The sequence below is a fragment of the Perna viridis genome, chromosome 4, assembly GCF_037379345.1.
Source record: "Perna viridis isolate PV_CMFRI_1.1 ecotype Kerala chromosome 4, ASM3737934v1, whole genome shotgun sequence".
NCBI lineage: Eukaryota > Metazoa > Mollusca > Bivalvia > Mytilida > Mytilidae > Perna > Perna viridis.
The window spans coordinates 17664981-17682543 of NC_142448.1; the positions used below are offsets into that span (position 1 = coordinate 17664981).

Genomic DNA, 17563 nt, shown 5'->3' on the forward strand with positions numbered 1-17563 from the left:
TAAATGCACATCAACATTTGATTCCTAAGATAACCAATAAAAAAAAATTGAAAACATTGAGTGCTTTGAGATGAATGGGGCTAACAAGTTTTTAAGATGTAAACCCTTAATTTGGATAAGATCCCTTGGCAGAAATCAGACAGAAGTCTTCTGTTATGCAAATACGATGCAGAAACCTTCTTATATATTATCATGAAAAACCACTGAGTGGATTTAGAACAAGAAGAATTTCAGAAAGAAATAAGCTATCGATGTATGTTAATATATGAAAAGACAGACAGGGTGATTTCTATAATATGACATAAACTTTCCTTGCAGGGTGTATTATAATACATAGTCAGAATCAGTAGATCAAAAATACATAGTCAGAATCAGTAGATCAAAGAGTCTCAATAATACTTGGAGAAAAGTTCTGAAAGTTCATACTGTCATGATATTTACAAATTTGAAAACTGAATCTAACTGCAGAACTTAAATGTACAGTTAGATTCTGAAAAATAAACACCAGCAAATCAAGTTGGATCTCAAACTGGATCCTTTCAAAACAATGCCCAAAATCAAAAATCTAAATGCACTAAGTTAAATTCAGTATATTAAAGAACCCCAAAAATTTAATTTGTCATGAAAACCAAGTTTAATTTTTGTTATTCTATAATAATCATAGTAAGATTTAACCATGCCATATAAGTTCAGTACTCTTCACGACTGATAACCTAATAGAAGCAATTAATTCAAACGAAGTTGAAAAAAAAACAGTTGGAACTTTTATACTCAAGTTATTAATAGGAAACAAAAAGATGGCTGTCCCTAATTCTCAACTGGTTCGGGCAACAACCCTAATAATCAATTCAAGTCTTCCTTCAGTAATAAGGAATCTCAATGTGATGCAATTTCATTAAGATCCAAATATTAATACACAAATGATTAATGGAAACCAGCAAAAATAGTTAACTAAAATAACTGTGAGAAAAGCTCACTCAAAGATACTCCACTTTCCACATAAGTAACCATATGATCAATATATAAACACAGTTGTCAAAGAGGAAGTTGATGTCACTCCAGTCTGAAATCAAAAACCTAGACATGGTAAACATGTATAAAGCTTCTGCTAAAATATTAGGTGGTTGTAATATGTAATTCCAGAGAAATACTGTGAGCAAGCTCACAAAGAGAATACCCCCATTGCTTCAAAGGGACTCAAATGTGTAATCTTTAATTTGGATTTATCTCCCTTTGGAGTTATCTGACAGTAATTTGATACCAAACCTTCCTATAAAATTACATAAAGACCTCCTGTGCAATGAAGGAGCAATCGCAATTAAAATGTTTTTAACATGTAAAACCCTTGAATTTGATTATCTCCATTTGGATTCAACCAACAGTAATTATATTCCTTCATGCACATCTACATATCATACCCAACCTTCCTATAAGATTTCATCAAAATCCCTTGAGTGGTTTAGGAGGAGTTTCACTTACAAGGTTTTAAAATGTAAATCCTTAATTTGGATTATTTCCCTTCAGAGTCCTCTGACAGTAATAATATTCCTTCATGCACATCTACATATCGTACTCAACCTTCCTATAAAATTTCATCAAAATCCCGTAAGTGGTGAAGGAGATGTTGCACTAACAAGGTTGTAACATGTAAAACCCAAATTTGGATGATCTCCCTTAGAGTACTTTGACAATAATTATTTTCCTTCATGGATATCTACATATAATATCAAACCTTCCTATAAAATTTCATCAAAATCCCTAGAGCAGTTTAGGAGGAAGTATTAACATGTTAAACCTTTAATTTGGATTATCTCCCTTTGGTGTCTACCAACAGTATTTACATTCTGTCACACACATCTACATATGATACTCAACCTTCCTATTAAATGTCATAAAAATCCCTTGTCCTTACAAGTAATGTGGACAGATGGATGGATGTTCAGAGGAAAGGACAGAGAGATGGACAGACAGGGTATTCCTATATACCCCTTAAAATTTGTTTGGGGATATAATAAAGTGGTGGAGGAGCAAATGGAAGGACAGATAGACATAGACCATGATCACTTCATTCCTCCAGCAAAGCAGGTGGGGTACAAAAAGTGGATATCATCTTATTTATGATAACAATGTAGGAGGACCATGAGGTGTATAATGCAGTGCCCTGTGGACAAAAGTTCCAAGTTTCAGTCAACATTAAAGGTTCCATGTAAAGAAAAACACCACAAGAAGTAATGATGGAGCACTTAGTATCATTAAACTGAACATGAAAAGAAAATATATGACATTTTGTCATTTGTTGAAATATTTTTTTTTAAATGCATCCATAATAAAGTTACTGTGTTTTAAATGGGATAAAAGAAAATCTAGGTCACATGACCTTATAAGTTTACTCAATTAGACAGTTGTTATATGGAAAAAAGAGCAATAGAAGACATAATTATCAACACAAAGACAGGAGAATAAATGGGAAACCAATCTCAATTATTATCTCACTGTGTATAAGTTATCCATGTCTAAAAATGATGGATTTATCCGGTAAAACTAATAACCAATATCTTCTGGTTACATTTTATCTGTGAAAGCATGATTTGTTTTTATGAGCAACCAATCAATTGATGGCTCAAATCTGATAACAAAAAAAAAGTCAATTTGAAAGAATTTGCCATTAACTAATTATCTCAATTGGCTGTATATTCATTATTTGGGTGAATTATTGTTCATCCTTAAGATCTGAGGAACACTAGTATAATGACCAGAGAAATAAATAGGACATGGACAAACAATTAAAAACACACTGTAAACTCAGAAATTATTGCCTTTTCAAACTACAATGTGATTTTATTTTAGATAGTGAAAAACCATTAATTCATTCAAATTAATATTTTCCAAATAAGAGTTTTAACTACTGCATAATCATTAAAACCCTGTTACATTTTTCACAATAAGAGCATTGCAATTCATCCCGAAATGTCAAAATTCACTGAACCCCTGTCGTACTACACCTGGACCTGTTTGGGATTGGACCATGTTCCGCTTTATCGTTCTGGCAGTGTAAATCTGAGTTTAGGAAAGCGCAATCTGTGTCCATCTGCAAGCAGCATGACTGTGCTGTAATCTGAGGCTATCTAATATAGAGTTCATTAATAAATAATGACTAGAAAGCTAAAAGAAGAGGTCAGGAGTTTCCGCTGTTGAAAAAAATTAGATTTTTTGGGGGGTAGGGTTCATTTCTCGGACCCTTGCTAGAGCAAAATTAATCTGTAGTACTCTTTTTTGCCTGGAAACTAAATAAGAATGATTTCTGTCACCACCATTTCGATGACAACCCCTTGTATTGACTACTTCTGGTTTATGGACAAACAGAGGCCAAAATTGGAAAAAATCCTCATTTTTTCACACAAATGACCCTTCAGGAGACTCCTGACCCCCCACTAATGACTGTAACACACTTTATTTGGCTTCAGTAGCCTTCACGGACTTCAGGCTGAAGGATGAATGTGCTTTTGTTCCTGATTTGTTCCCCTTGAACAAATAATGACCAGAAATGGACAAAAATGGCCATTTTCGAGTGACAGACCCAATCGAAACGAAATGAACTTTGACCACTTTAGATACCCATTCAGATTTAGTTCATTTTTTCCATTGTTGATTTGATCACATAGTACTTATCAAAGAAGGAAAACAAACATACACCCTACACTGTCTATTTCATATGCAAATAATTTTTCTCATCAGTGTAAGTATTTGAATATAAAAAGTGGATGTCCTATCCACAATCTGCTCAATATTATGGCACTCATCTCCATCCAAAATGAAATTTGAGAGCAAGAAGCAACTAAACAATTAGGTGTTTAACACTGACCTGTGTCATACAATTTACTATAATAAGTTTCCCTCAAGTTAGTCTGTGTGCTTGCATTATTCAATATATAGAAGGACCTGAAAGGTTAAAAGGTGCTCCCTTTCACACAAGTCCTTGTAGGTCAGCAAACTTTGTGACAGCTATGTCTGATTGCAATACAATGTACCAATATATTACTTTATATCTAAGTACTAATCATAAAGTCAAGTTCTAGAAGGAATTGCTCTTACATGGATCTTTAGTTTGATTATCTCCCATTTGAGTTCTACATTAGTAATCATTTTCCTTTGTGCACATCTGAAAATGATTATCTACCTTTCCTATAAAATTTCATCAACATCCCTTGAGTAGCTTAAGAGGATTTGTCCTAATAATTACAGATCTGTTTATACTACTTGATGTCAATCCATATTTTTCACCGTATTCTATCGAAATGATCTCTAAAATCCTGAACTTTCTGAAATTTTAACAAAACTACTATGGAGATCTTCACAATTCGTAGAGTGTAATTGCAGTCAACAATCCGTAGAGCGTAATTTGCAGTCAAAATTCTTGGAAAATACAGAAAATCCATAAAAGTAAACACCTCTGTAATTAATAAATGAGGATAGACAAACTAAATAACAGATGGACAAACAGATAGACAAGGTGATCCTTATAAACCTCCCCCACAATTTTGTTTAAGGTGATATAACAACAGCTGGCATACAATGATACATGTACATTAAGGATACCCATACTTGTTCCAAACATCAACTAGCATGTCTAGTTCTCCAACTAGAAAAAAATCTAGCTGAACTAGAAATTCCAATATATTCATCACATCAAAGACTTGTACAAAATTTAAATATTCTGCCAAAGGAAACTGTATTTTAACAACAATGGATGTGGTGAATGTATCAAAGAGACAACAACCCCACCAGGATGAAAAAATGTCAGCCCAAAGCCACCCATGGGTCTTCAATGAACGACAAGAAAACCCACACACCACAAGGCAGGCTGCAGCTGGCCCCAAAACAAGTTATACTATTTTTAAAAATAAACTAGTGTGAGTAACAAATTACCTTAAGTATAAACATGTACAAAAAATGTACTTTTAAAATGTGACAAACTGCTGAAAAAGTGGCATTGTTTAACAGGTAAAAAATCATAGCAATATTTGTCAATTTTCTCTCTCTATATATATAAACAGTGTGCAAAGTTTGAATAATAAAATATGTATAATAATCAATTCATTTTGAGTTGAAGATTATATAAAGAAGGTACCTCCCACAGCATAAACTGACCAAAAAATATCAAATTTCTCCATAATCTTTAATATGAACAAAAACACATTGCAATTTTGAATAATATTGGTTCAATACTTTCAGTTACAGTTACACAAGTAGGTAGTCCCTTAGCATGATGGACAAATTGACAGAAAGATGGATGGAGGCCAGCATCAAGCCACTAGGTTACAGACCACCAATTGCATCATCAACTTTGGAACGTACACAAAAAAAGTCCTACGCAAACAAAAAAATAGTCCCTTTGTCATGCTATTATACAAAATCTAGGAATCATTTTTACATAAATGGAACTTCTGCTGAAAGATAAATTCATTTTGATCATTTTGAGCCCAAATTTGCCTACTTTTGATAGATATAAGTTATTTTTTTGAAATGTAAACAAAGAGTGGCTAAATAAAGAAAATTGAGAATTCCAGTTACTATTTTTAGGGGTGGGTGAGTTCCAAATGACAGTGCTTCACTGCAAGTCTGCTAACCCCTTGTTTCCTCTTGACTGAGATACCCTGATACATGTAGGTTTCAGGTGATATATGGTTATGAGCATATTAAAGTTAAGGTAAATATTTGAGAAGCCTTTGAAAATGGTCAATTTAACATAGGGAGCAATGGGAAACTGAATTAGTGGTTTTTAGCCACTACTAGACCTGTTTTCACCGTTGGTGACGCTGGTAAAAATGCTCTTTTGAATAACAGACTAATTCATAGCTTTATTCATCGCTTCATAATTCAATACAAAAGAACAGAAAATAATTATGTTTAATAGACACAAGAAAGAGTAATCAAGGGAACCAAGGTTATAACGGTAATCAAAGAGTAATCAAGGGAACCAAGGTTATAACGGTAATCAAAGAGTAATCAAGGGAACCAAGGTTATAACGGTAATCAAAAGAATGTAATCCAGGGACAAAGACCAGACATGGAACTCTCTCAACAAATCTTCAAGTACATGTATTATTCAAAATACTTACCATAAAATATTCATGATAGGTGAGTGATTTCAAATATCTTAGAAATTGTACCACCTTAAATAGCCATGATTAGTGAAAAATATCAGGTACTCACCCTTAAATATCCATGGTTAATAAGTAATTTCAGACATCTTTGCCACCTTACTCACCAGAAAGTATATGTGATTAATGATTGATTTTCAAACATCTTTGCAAATGCATTATCCATAAATATCCATGATTTTTGACTGATTTCAGGTATCTTTGTCATTGTACTCACCCTAAAATATCCATGTTTAGTGAGTGATTTCAGGTATCTTTGTCAATGTACTCACCCTAAAAGATCCATGTTTAGTGAGTGATTTCAGGTTTCTTTGTCAATGTACTCACCCTAAAAGATCCATGTTTAGTGAGTGATTTCATGTATCTTTGTCTTTGTATTCACCCTAAAAGATCCATGTTTAGTGAGTGATTTCAGGTAACTTTGTCAATGTACTCACCCTAAAATATCCATGTTTAGTGAGTGATTTCAGGTATCTTTGCCACCGTATTTCATCTTGTGATAATCCATGACCATTAGTATTTTGATTTTCTTTATGACAGGTACATTTTGAACACAATATTTCAAATCCATGTGCCTGTAAGACATAAGTATGAAAAAAATCAATATATATCATCTAGAAATTTATCTTTACTTAGAATACATTTGTATAAACAACATAAATAAATCTAAAAAAGTTTCCATGATAAAGATTAAAATGCTATTTCTATATTTCTTGTATGAATTTGACAGATGACTTCATGCTTATAACACAACAGACAAGTTAAAAAGCAGACATCACTTTTCCTTATAGGAAGCTTATGATATTCATACTTCAGAAAAGAGTATATTGTTCCATTAATTTATTGCTTGACCAAGATAAGTAAACTTACAAGTTTCATGCCCAAGTCATGTGACTTATAGTTAGGATTAGAAGAACTTGGCAGCTGAAAGCCACTGCGTTTGTCTGGCTGAAAGTCTTGTTGAACAAGCTGGGCATATAGACATCTGGTAAATTTTACCTGTTGACAAACAAACCACATCATAAAACGTCTTGACTAAAATGGACTAAGTTCAATAGAATCTGAATTTCTCATGACAATTTTCAGTCACAGTAAAAACTATAGTAACATAGAAATAATTGTGAGCCTTTTAATCATATACAATTAACTTTTTATTGTCCCACAATAAATGTTTGAAATATAACTGTGAATACATAACAATCAGGATTCAGGACCATATTTTATTGTAGGAGAAGGCTAATCTGTGAAGAATAATTAAGCAAACCTTGATACAATCATCATTCACATACATCAGGACCTACACTTTACAGCATTTCTGGCACACATCCAAATTAAGAAATGATATTAATTATTAAAAGCTCATTTAAAAAATTAAAGCATCAAATAAATAAAATGATGAATAGAAGTTAAAATTTCAGGCATTTTTTTCAATTAATAACAGCCACTTTATACACAAGAAAAGAAATATTAAAACTGAGGTTTTTTTTCTTTTACTGATTAATCATAATTATATACATACCCTTGATATAACTCTTGTACCTGGTCTAAAATACTTCATTGTTCTACAAACCTGAAATAAGTAACACATTCTTTTATAGATTTATGTCTTTGTACTGATCACTTTGATGCTCGACACATTCTGACTTACTGTCCACAATGACATTTCCAAAAAGAAAATCCTGTATTGTTATGGGTTGGAAGTTAAATACATTTATAGACATTTTAACAGGTATTGTTTTATAGTACAATGCTTCACAGGACCAAGCTTGATGAGACTGCACAGATCAAACCCTAAACAGCTGGCATAGGCAAAATTCAAACTTAATAAAGTTTTTAGTTAGGATGGCAATTAATTTGACAAGATTCTGACTAAAATGAAAATGGTGAAAGATTTTTAAAATTTGCTGTTAGGTGAAAGAAATTAGCAATTTACATAAATTTGAAGAAAAATGCCTATTTCTGACCTCTTTTTGGACCTTAATTCTTGAAAGGACTGAGTTGCTATCATCTTTGTTGTGACACGTACCAATATAAAGTAATTTCATAAAAAAGAGGCTCATAGAAACCTGAATCGCTAGTTAAATTTTTGCCTTTCAAGGGCAATAACTCTAACTGGGAGTTGTCTGACAATTTCGCCTCAAAGAAGCCTTTGGTGGGAATAATCATAAGCATCATTTAATCAATTGAAAGTTTCATTCTATATCTATCATAGTTTTCGAGATATTGGCTGAAAACTGTTAAAAACATGATTTTTCACCTTTCAAGGGCAATAACTGTTACATGGAGTCCTCAAACAATGGTGATCCTTTGGAGAATTTTGTGGGCCTTATAATAAGGATCATTTCAGCAATTGAAAGAATTTAGCTTAACTTAACAATTTTGGAGATATACATGTATCCGTAACTACTGTCTGACCCCTTTGTGGGTATGTCCTATTTTTAGTATCAGTGGCAATGTTTTTTGACAGATCAAAAATCCCCCCAATCAGTTCTATGCAGAAAGCCCCAAGGAACATTCATACCAAGCTTGGTATTTATCAAGCAGTATCAGAGAAGATTTTGGAAAGAAATAACATTACAAATAGCAAAAATCATTGAAAAAGGGCAGTAACTCCAACATGACTGAACAGATTAAAATGAAAATTGGACTACAGATAGATCTCATCATGCTGAACATTTTATCCAAGTTAGAATTTGGCAAAACCTTTATGTTTTGGAGATATATGTGAAAAACTACTGTCTGACCCCTATGTTTTATTTTTAGAATGGCGGTCATGTTTTACGATGGATAAAAAATCCCCAAATCAGTTCTATGCAGGATACCCAAAGGAACATTCATACCAAGTTTTCTTCTAATTGGTCAAGTAGTGTCAAAGGACAAGAGTATTGAAAAATTGTTATGACGACAATGGACGATGACGACAGGAACCAAGTGATGGCAATTGCTGACATGGCCTTTGGCCAGGTGAACTTAAAGGAAATAATTGTAAATTACATGAGGCCCAGTAAACTGGGGAAAAAACTTTTTAAGAAACAGTTAATTTACAGAATACAAAAGCTTTGAATGTAAGCATACCTTTAGGTCTGTAGGATCTCTGTAATAGAAGGCATTTACTCCAGCAGATATCAGTGAGGGTTTCATTTGTAATACAACAGCCAAATCTGCTGGGATGTAACATAGGGCATGTTGTATCTCTTTCTTTATTCTCTCAGGTAAGCTGAAAAGTTCAAGACATCAACTACAGTATATGAATCACATTCAACATGTAAAATAATGAAATTCCTAAATTTATGGACGTTTAAACCAGTGTCCCTAAGAAGATGGTAAGAGCGACAAAAAATTTCCACTGTCACATTCTAAAAAGATATAAGAGGTTAAATATATATTTTAATTCATATTTTCATTTAATCTGCTAACTCAGAAATTAATTTATCCATATATTCTTATTTTGAATTTGGCATCATTTTAGGAAATCTTTTTTGTTACTATTGATTAGTCCATATACCATATTTCATGTATTTGTTGCAAATTTATCAATGATTAAGCAGTTGAATTAACAAGGAATACTTTGGGCAAGCTCACAAAGGAGAATATCCTCTGCTTCTACTGTACATACATCATGTTTAACCTCAAAGTTTGATTATCTCCCATTGCAATGACCTGACATTGAAGATCTTCCTGCATGCACATCTCTAGATAATGCCTAGGACATTGTGATAAAATGTCATTAAAACCTGTTGATCCTTAATGATAAATTACAAATATGTGATTTAAATACCTACTTCAGTTTTATTTTCTCCCTTTGATGATTATCTTTCTAAATCATGTTAATGCACATCTACATGTAGTGTTTATCTTTTCCAATTTCATCCAAATCAATAAACTGGTTTAAAAGAAGTTGTGCTTACACTGTTTCAACTTGTAAAAGATTTTAATTAAATTATATACGCATGATGTATGAAATGCAACTTTCAGTATCCACTATCTTCTGTAACCTGAAGCTACAGTTTATGTTTCTCGAATTATCTTGAGTATCATAACATATCTTTTACTAATTTTATTTATTAAAACCTATGATTTTTCAACACTGTATACTTCTATTCCCCATACTCAGTTAAAATCCTCACTTAAAAACATTATACATTGTTGTTTTTCCAAAAAAGATGGTACACCTAGATACAAATATATAGTTCTTGGTAGAGATTCCTCATACTTTGTAAGAAATAATTCCAAATCATCTTCCAAATATACAGAGGAAGATGTTTACAAAATGCTGGAATTTTTAATTGACAACATATTTGTCCAGTGTGGTGGACATGTTTTTCAACAAATGGTCAGCATTCCAATGGGAACAAATTGTGCTCCTTTACTTGCTGACCTATTCCTTCGCTCTTATAAGGCTGACTTTATAGCTGATCTGATCCAAAAGAAAGAATATCGTTTAGCTAGATCCTTCAATCTCAGTTTCCACTATATAGATGACGTATTATCTTTAAACAATCCTAATTTCTGGGATTTGATACATCGCATCTACCCCAAAGAACTTGAGATAAAGGATACTACAGACACTGTGAAGTCAGCCTCATATCTTGACCTACACTTAGAAATCGATGGTAAAGGAAAACTATTGACAAAACTTTACTACAAACGTGATGACTTTTCATTCAGAATTGTCAAGTTTCCTTTCATCTGTCGCAACATCCCTTCAGCACTTGCGTATGGAGTGTTCATTTCATGACTCATACATTATGCCAGAGCTTGCCGGAACTACAAAGACTTTTTGTATTGCTCTAGAACTCTAACAAATAGGCTTCTGGAACAGGGTTATGTTTCTACAAGATGAAGTCATCACTACAGAAGTTTTATGGTCATCATCATGAATTCGTAGATCGTTATGGTGTATCCATCTGCACCATGAAAACTGATTTATTCAATGGATCATAGTTTTCCTTTCCTCGTTTGTCTACCCCGGACTTGACTTTTTATGAGCAACTCGGCGGGTGTTTCTAGAAAAACAGAGGACGCTTACCCTACCGGTGCACCTGATCCATGCTCCCAGTTTTTCGTGGAGTCTGAGTTGCTCATTTGCTTTTGTTACTTTGATTTCCATGTCTGGTCTTTGTCCCTGGATTACATTCTTTTGATTACCGCTGTAACCTTGGTTCCCTTGATTATTCTTTTAAATTTTGATACTGCATTAAATACATGTAATGTTAACACTCACAATTAGTAATGATGCATGCTAAGTTTGCTTATACAGGCAACAATATACTAGCTACTTTCATGACTTTCCTTTCAGTTTGTAATGTTTCTCTATAACATTGTACACGCTTATGCACATAAAATTTTGTGGCGACATTGAATAGGGTAACTATTCCAACGCACGTCCGCACATTTGCATTAGACATCCAACGTACTTCAGCATTGACCATCGCACTTTGGCATCCCCATCGCACTTCCGAGTGTTACACATTTGTTCTAGCAGGACAATATCTATATTTCCAATACAGTGATGATTCATGATATGGTGACTATTATATTATGTTGTTAAACGTGCAACATTATAGATCAGAAGTCAAGCTGGGAATATTGATTTTGTATAAAAATTTGTATAAATTTTCCCAAGATGACTGACTATAATGAGGACAACATTGAAAAGTCAGTATTCTGTTAACTGATAGATCAGAGCCAGAATCTATGTGGCATACCTTATGAATGTCTGAATGGTATAATGTAACATGTTTACTAATGAACTTTTGAACATGGCCATAGTGAATCACAGCTCAGTGAACTTTCAATATTTTTTGCTGGAAATACTGTGAGCAAAATGAAAAGAAGAATATTCCTGGCTTAAAGTAGACTTAAATCAGGATAAAACCAAAACTTGAATGATCTCCCTTTAAAATAAACTGTCACTATATTTACAATTATCTTCCTCTATGCACATCTACATATGATGCCTAACTTTCAAATTAAATTACACCAAAGGTAATTGAGTGGTTGAAGAGTAGTTGCATGTACAAGATATGTGGACAAAGAGACAGACTGAAATGGTGATTCCTATATATCCTTCAAACTCAGTTTGGAATAGGGTTCAACTTATCAGTCTTAAACATAATGTTAGGACAGTTTAAGGTAGGGAATATCTTACCCTCCAAATCTTTGTTTGACAGCTGAGTTCATTTCTGGACTAGCCAATGTAGCAGTGTTATAGTTTCTGACACATCTGACAGCATACTGAACAGCAGGTACACCACTAGGTAAAGTTGTCACCTGGGCTGGTGACTGGGGGTATGGTATAATGTGTAAATTACCTTGGTAAATGTAAACCTGAAATTTGACGAAAAAGGGTCAAGCAATGTATTTCTCAGAATGATGTCTGTATAGAACTGATTCCATATTCCATAAGTTCATTACATTTTTTAAAATCTTTAAATAATTCATTATTAATTAACTTCAATTTAAGTACAAAATTGAAAAAAATTAATGAAAAAAAAAATTACCATAATATCATAAGTCTTCAAATCTATCTAATCAACAGAGCTCATAAAGCAGGAAAATGACAAACTAATATGAATGACAGTAAAGGATGTGAGGATGTTTACACAACTATCAATCTGAAAGCCAGTTCAGAAGTAAGGGACTTACCCTATTTTCAGCAGTATCTGGTTCTAGCCATTTAGGTAAGTGGTCAGCAGCTTCTATTAACATAAATTCTTCATCACTGTCTCGTATCCTAGTATTGACAAAAATAAATGAACAAGATGAATTATACCCCAGTTGATTAAAATTCAGGGATTTATTGGTATAAATTAGTTGATGATAGACCAATTCAAGTTTTGTACCTACTGTTACTTTGTAACTTTTAAATAAACCTATGTCATTACAATGTATGTTTTCCAGTAATACTCAAGGACAAATACATGTCTGATCATAGGTTACTTGCACCAAAAACTGTGATGTTTGTAACATTTTGAAAAAAAATCTTTTCAACAATGCGGGGTGAAATTATTTTTTTATAATTCAAGCACAGAATGTCTTCTTCATAGCCTTACAACAATTATTCAGTAATCAGTCTCTTTCAAACCTTACTTAGCAACAATATCATCAAACTGCTGGGTTAAGGAAAATAACAGGGAGACAATTAGCCATTCATCTTCTACATTGTCGCCATAACAGGTCTTCCCATACAGATGTGGTGGTAAATCATCTACAAATACATTGAAGACCATTAAAATGAAAAAAGTCAATAATCTGTATGTTCATATATAGTTAATAATTCACAACTTGTACACAACTACATATCATTCAGTCCATCTTAAGGATCATTCCAAGTATTCAAATAGAGTACTCAGCATTATTATCAAGGAAGCAGACTTTATGCAAGGTTTTCCATAAATTTCACACATACATGTATTTGTCTAGTTATGCTGCAAGAAAAAAAAACGTTGATAAAACAACTTCCAGTTTTCAAACCAAATCTCCAATTCTGAAGGAATGACTTTATCACATATATGCAACCATGCAACATATTATCTATGAGACTGTGACTATTGTGAGCATGCCAATGCTAGTTGTGTTTATTTACAGTAATTACAATAATAGTTGGAAGAAAACTTGTCATGTAAATCATTCACATTCTGCTATATATAGAAATGCAACTGCATGCTTTTTTACTTTGCATAAATTAATTTCTAAAAGGAGTAATGCAAACCCTTTTCAACAACAGCAGTCAAACTAAACTGCTCTTTCTGCCAAATATGATCAACTATTGTGGAGCTAACAAATGCAAGAATGGCATCAATATGTTCAATCAAAATTTTTCTTCTTGTCTCTGTGCTTAGTGAGGTATCGATAACCGGGAAAAGCCAATATTCAACTGCATCGTCAGTCAAACGAATGTCTCTTTCAGCCATGCTAATTGGTCTTTAAACTGGTTTCATGATTAATCACACTCTTGCCTTACTCTGTATCGTAATCGTATTCTATTCTATTACACAAGTACCAGTCGAAGTTTACGGAAGTTAATATTGGTGACCTTTCGATTAACCTTAAGATTTAGCCATTCAAAAGCACGAATACAACAGGGTTTGGTGGCGAATCATGTGACTCAAAAACTACTCAGAAAATGTTGAAACCAAAGGCACTGACTCAAGTTTTGAGTCAGGCGAACACCGGCGGGGTACAAAGTACTTTGTAAGTGCAATTTACTCCTTTTCACCCTATATCTCTATTTATAGATCCTTTGTGCATTGGTATGTATCTGAAGACTAAGACTTAGAAATTGATGGTGAAGGAAAACTATTGACCAAACTTTACGACAACGTGATGACTTTTCATTCAGAATTGTCAACTTTCCTTTCATATGTGGCAACATCCCTTCAGCACCTGCGTATGGAGTGTTCATATCACAACTCATACGTTGCAAGTCATCACTACTGAAGTTTTATGGTCGTCATCATGAACTCGTGGATCGTTATGGTGTATCCATCTGCACAATGAAAACTGATTTATTCAACGGGTCATAGTTTCCCTTTCCTCCTTTGTCTTCCCCGGACTTGACTTTATATGAGCAACTTGCCGGGTGTTTCTAGAAAAGCAGAGGACGCTTACCCTGTACCTGGTCCATGCTCCCGGTTTTTAGTGGAGTCCGAGTTGCTCATTTGCTTTGTTAGTATGTATGTATGATTTTAGTTATTTCATGTTCTTTGTTGTGTATGTCTGGTCTTTGTCCCTGGATTACATTCTTTTGATTACCTTGGTTCCCATGATTACTCTTCTAAAAGCATAGTTGTTTGCAACATTTGTCATTATACAGTTATCTATATTTTTCTTGCATGGTGGCTTCCTAATCCCATTTTGGATTAAAAAAAAAAATAAATAAATAAAAATCCCAAAAGCGATTAACCACAACTGGCACAAGCGAATATGCTGATCATTATTGTCCCCTTTTGGCAAAATGGTTTATAAGGAACTTACGGCCCTTTGACATAGAAATTACATAAAATTTTATGTTTCATCATTTTGATGCAAATTGCTGCTGTCATTCTAGAGTTATTTGCCCTTTAATTCATAATAACGAAGTTTCCAGGTGATAGAAAGAGAATGTCTTTATGCAGCTTTCTGTAGTGCAAAAATGTTATTATCTACTGTAAAATGAAGCTCAGTCTTGATTTTGATGGAATTTGCTTTTGCTGTTCAAGAGTTATTTTCTCTTGATTGTTAAAAAATAACACCATCCATTGTTAGTTCACATGTATAAAAAAAATCTCAAAAAAGCAATGAGTTCAAAGGCCAAAAGGGGACACTATTGCATCAGCAATTCTGTCAGAATGCTTGTATATTCAGATAATTATTTATATATGTACGCACTGGCTAGGATTTCAAGCAAATGTGTCAATATTGTGGAAGTTTTTGACTTAAATACTAACCTCCCATGTTGTAATGTATGCTAATATCAGAGAATAGAAAGGGTAACGTTTCATAATGGAGTATTCCAGGAAACATTATAGAGAAAGTGACAATCAGGGTTTCAAATTAGTGTATATGTTCAATGTTTTTATTTTAGATTGTTGAATAATGAAGGAGCTTTGTTAGCCTATTCAGGTTATGGAGATAAAGATGCTGCCGTAACAGCAGCTATTGCTAGTAATGTATGGACAGCCTACCAAAAAAGTGGATCTGTAGCATTTAATGATGATAAACTGAAATTAGTTTTATTAGAATGTGAGGTAAGATATCAGATATATATAAAATATCAGATTTTAAATTTAGTGCAGACAAGGGTTAATCTAATCAATGAAAATTAGAGTTACTCTAGAGATCCTTATTTGTAGAAAGATTCCAGATATGACCTATTTTTCTGGAAATCACAGAATAATAATAGAATGTTTAACACAATTTATATTTTAAAGAATCAAAGAAATGAATATCATTTATAAACTACATGTAGAATAAGAGTGAGCATATGTTTTAATACACAAAGGATATCTCCAGCACCGCTGAGTTTGCATATTCTTTCTAGAAGTTCCATTTAATCTGAAAGTATTAGTATGAACCTAAAGGTATTTAAGTGTGCATATAAGGCAAACGTAGCATACATTATTTGATAAATTTTAACAAACATGTAAATAGATTACCCCTATCTGATTCCATGATATGCTAATAGAAACACAAAGTTCATTCTGATAAAGAAATAAAAATATCAGCTACACATGCACATAATTCCTTGAAATTTAAGTAAAATAAATCAAAAAAAAACAATAAAATCATTCATATTATGAAAAATTCAAATGTAAGTGCATACTGAATAAATGCAGTACCTGAATAATATTGGTTTTCAAGTTTCTATCTCTATATTGCATATTAATACCTGTATGAAGAAAAAGTAGCTCGAGACAGTTATCATGGTTACTGTTACAATGAATTTACAGTGGAGCTAGTAAAAAGATTTTATCGAACTTGATGTATAGTGTGCACTACATATTTTTATTAAGCTTGAATTGAAAGCACATATTGTATAACAGAGAAATGATATGCGACACCTGATATTTTTAAAATGTTAGATTAATTCTAAAGTGAACCTTTAACTTTTTCAGAGTGGAAAAGTTGCAATAACCAAGGTGGCAAATTTAATCTTGTGCTTGTGTTCCAAAGATAATGTTGGCTTTGGAATGTTGAAAGCAAAAGTGAGTATAAATTGTATCTTATTTTTAGGTTGGAAGATAAAGTATAATTAGTCACAAGAGTGTAACTAATGTTAGTGTTTACTATATCCCTTGGTAATTTCTTCTCTAACAGGATGCTGGTAGTTTTAATTTCATGCCCTACACAATAAAAAAACAAGATTTTTTATTTCTTAGCTAACTATGCTCATATGTTTAGTTGCATCTCTCCTGATAATTGTTTCTTTTGTGTTATTCTGATAAGTATTTCCTCCACATATTTATTTTATTGTATTCTTGATTTCAGGCAGAAGCTTTGTCTTTGTATTTAGAAGAACCATTATCTCAAGTGGCAGCCTCCTGACAGTGGATTGTTTCTTATTTCTCCAACTTGTTTAGTCTCATTGCATATTTAATATTTTTTCATCATTTTTGACAGTACAATAAATATTAACAATAGCTTCATTCTAAATTTCATTTTATATCCATTTGAGGTTCCAAATTTTAGCGGCTAAACATTTATGCATCAGACATCTTTACTTGAAGGACCTTAGTTTTATTTATGAATTTTTTACACTCCTTGAAATCATCAATTTAATTCAGTGTTTTCTGCAATGGCATATCCAGAAAAGGGGGAGAGGGGCACTCCAGTGATTTCCAGGTTTTTACATTTGTATATGACTGCAAAAAAAATGCAGTATAATCATGGTGGTGCTGCTGTCCTGTCCTCAGTAGACA

The 17563-nt window shown here is 32.9% G+C and overlaps 2 protein-coding genes across 2 annotated transcripts in view; one reads left to right on the forward strand and one right to left on the reverse strand.

Moving 5' to 3' along the window:
- LOC148619127 (protein ecdysoneless homolog) overlaps positions 1 to 14108 on the reverse strand; it is a 31059-nt gene extending 16951 nt beyond the window's left edge. Inside the window, exons 1-8 of the mRNA XM_088578687.1 lie at positions 13876 to 14108; positions 13254 to 13371; positions 12810 to 12897; positions 12313 to 12491; positions 9237 to 9378; positions 7681 to 7731; positions 7032 to 7160; positions 6599 to 6736 (exon numbers count right to left, since the gene is read on the reverse strand). Coding sequence (XP_088434813.1) covers positions 6599 to 6736; positions 7032 to 7160; positions 7681 to 7731; positions 9237 to 9378; positions 12313 to 12491; positions 12810 to 12897; positions 13254 to 13371; positions 13876 to 14077 — 1047 coding nt within the window. The 5' untranslated portion in view covers positions 14078 to 14108. The remainder of the gene's footprint in view (positions 1 to 6598; positions 6737 to 7031; positions 7161 to 7680; positions 7732 to 9236; positions 9379 to 12312; positions 12492 to 12809; positions 12898 to 13253; positions 13372 to 13875) is intronic.
- A 90-nt stretch (positions 14109 to 14198) lies between these two features.
- LOC148619128 (ragulator complex protein LAMTOR2-like) lies at positions 14199 to 17290 on the forward strand. The gene is made up of 4 exons (XM_088578698.1): positions 14199 to 14357; positions 15730 to 15892; positions 16760 to 16849; positions 17133 to 17290. Exons 1-4 carry the CDS (start codon positions 14290 to 14292, stop codon positions 17187 to 17189), a joined length of 378 nt encoding a protein of 125 aa, XP_088434824.1. The 5' UTR covers positions 14199 to 14289; the 3' UTR covers positions 17190 to 17290.
- The last annotated feature ends 273 nt before the right edge of the window (positions 17291 to 17563 follow it).

What these genes read in the sequence shown, in the direction of transcription:
- LOC148619128 (XM_088578698.1), top strand. Translation starts at nt 14,290, where the DNA reads ATGTTGAAACCAAAGGCACTGACTCAAGTTTTGAGTCAGGCGAACACC. An exon ending in GGCGGGGTACAAAGTACTTT is followed by an intron (nt 14,358 to 15,729) that starts GTAAGTGCAATT and finishes TTTTTATTTTAG; the next exon opens with ATTGTTGAATAATGAAGGAG. An exon ending in TTGGAATGTTGAAAGCAAAA is followed by an intron (nt 16,850 to 17,132) that starts GTGAGTATAAAT and finishes TCTTGATTTCAG; the next exon opens with GCAGAAGCTTTGTCTTTGTA.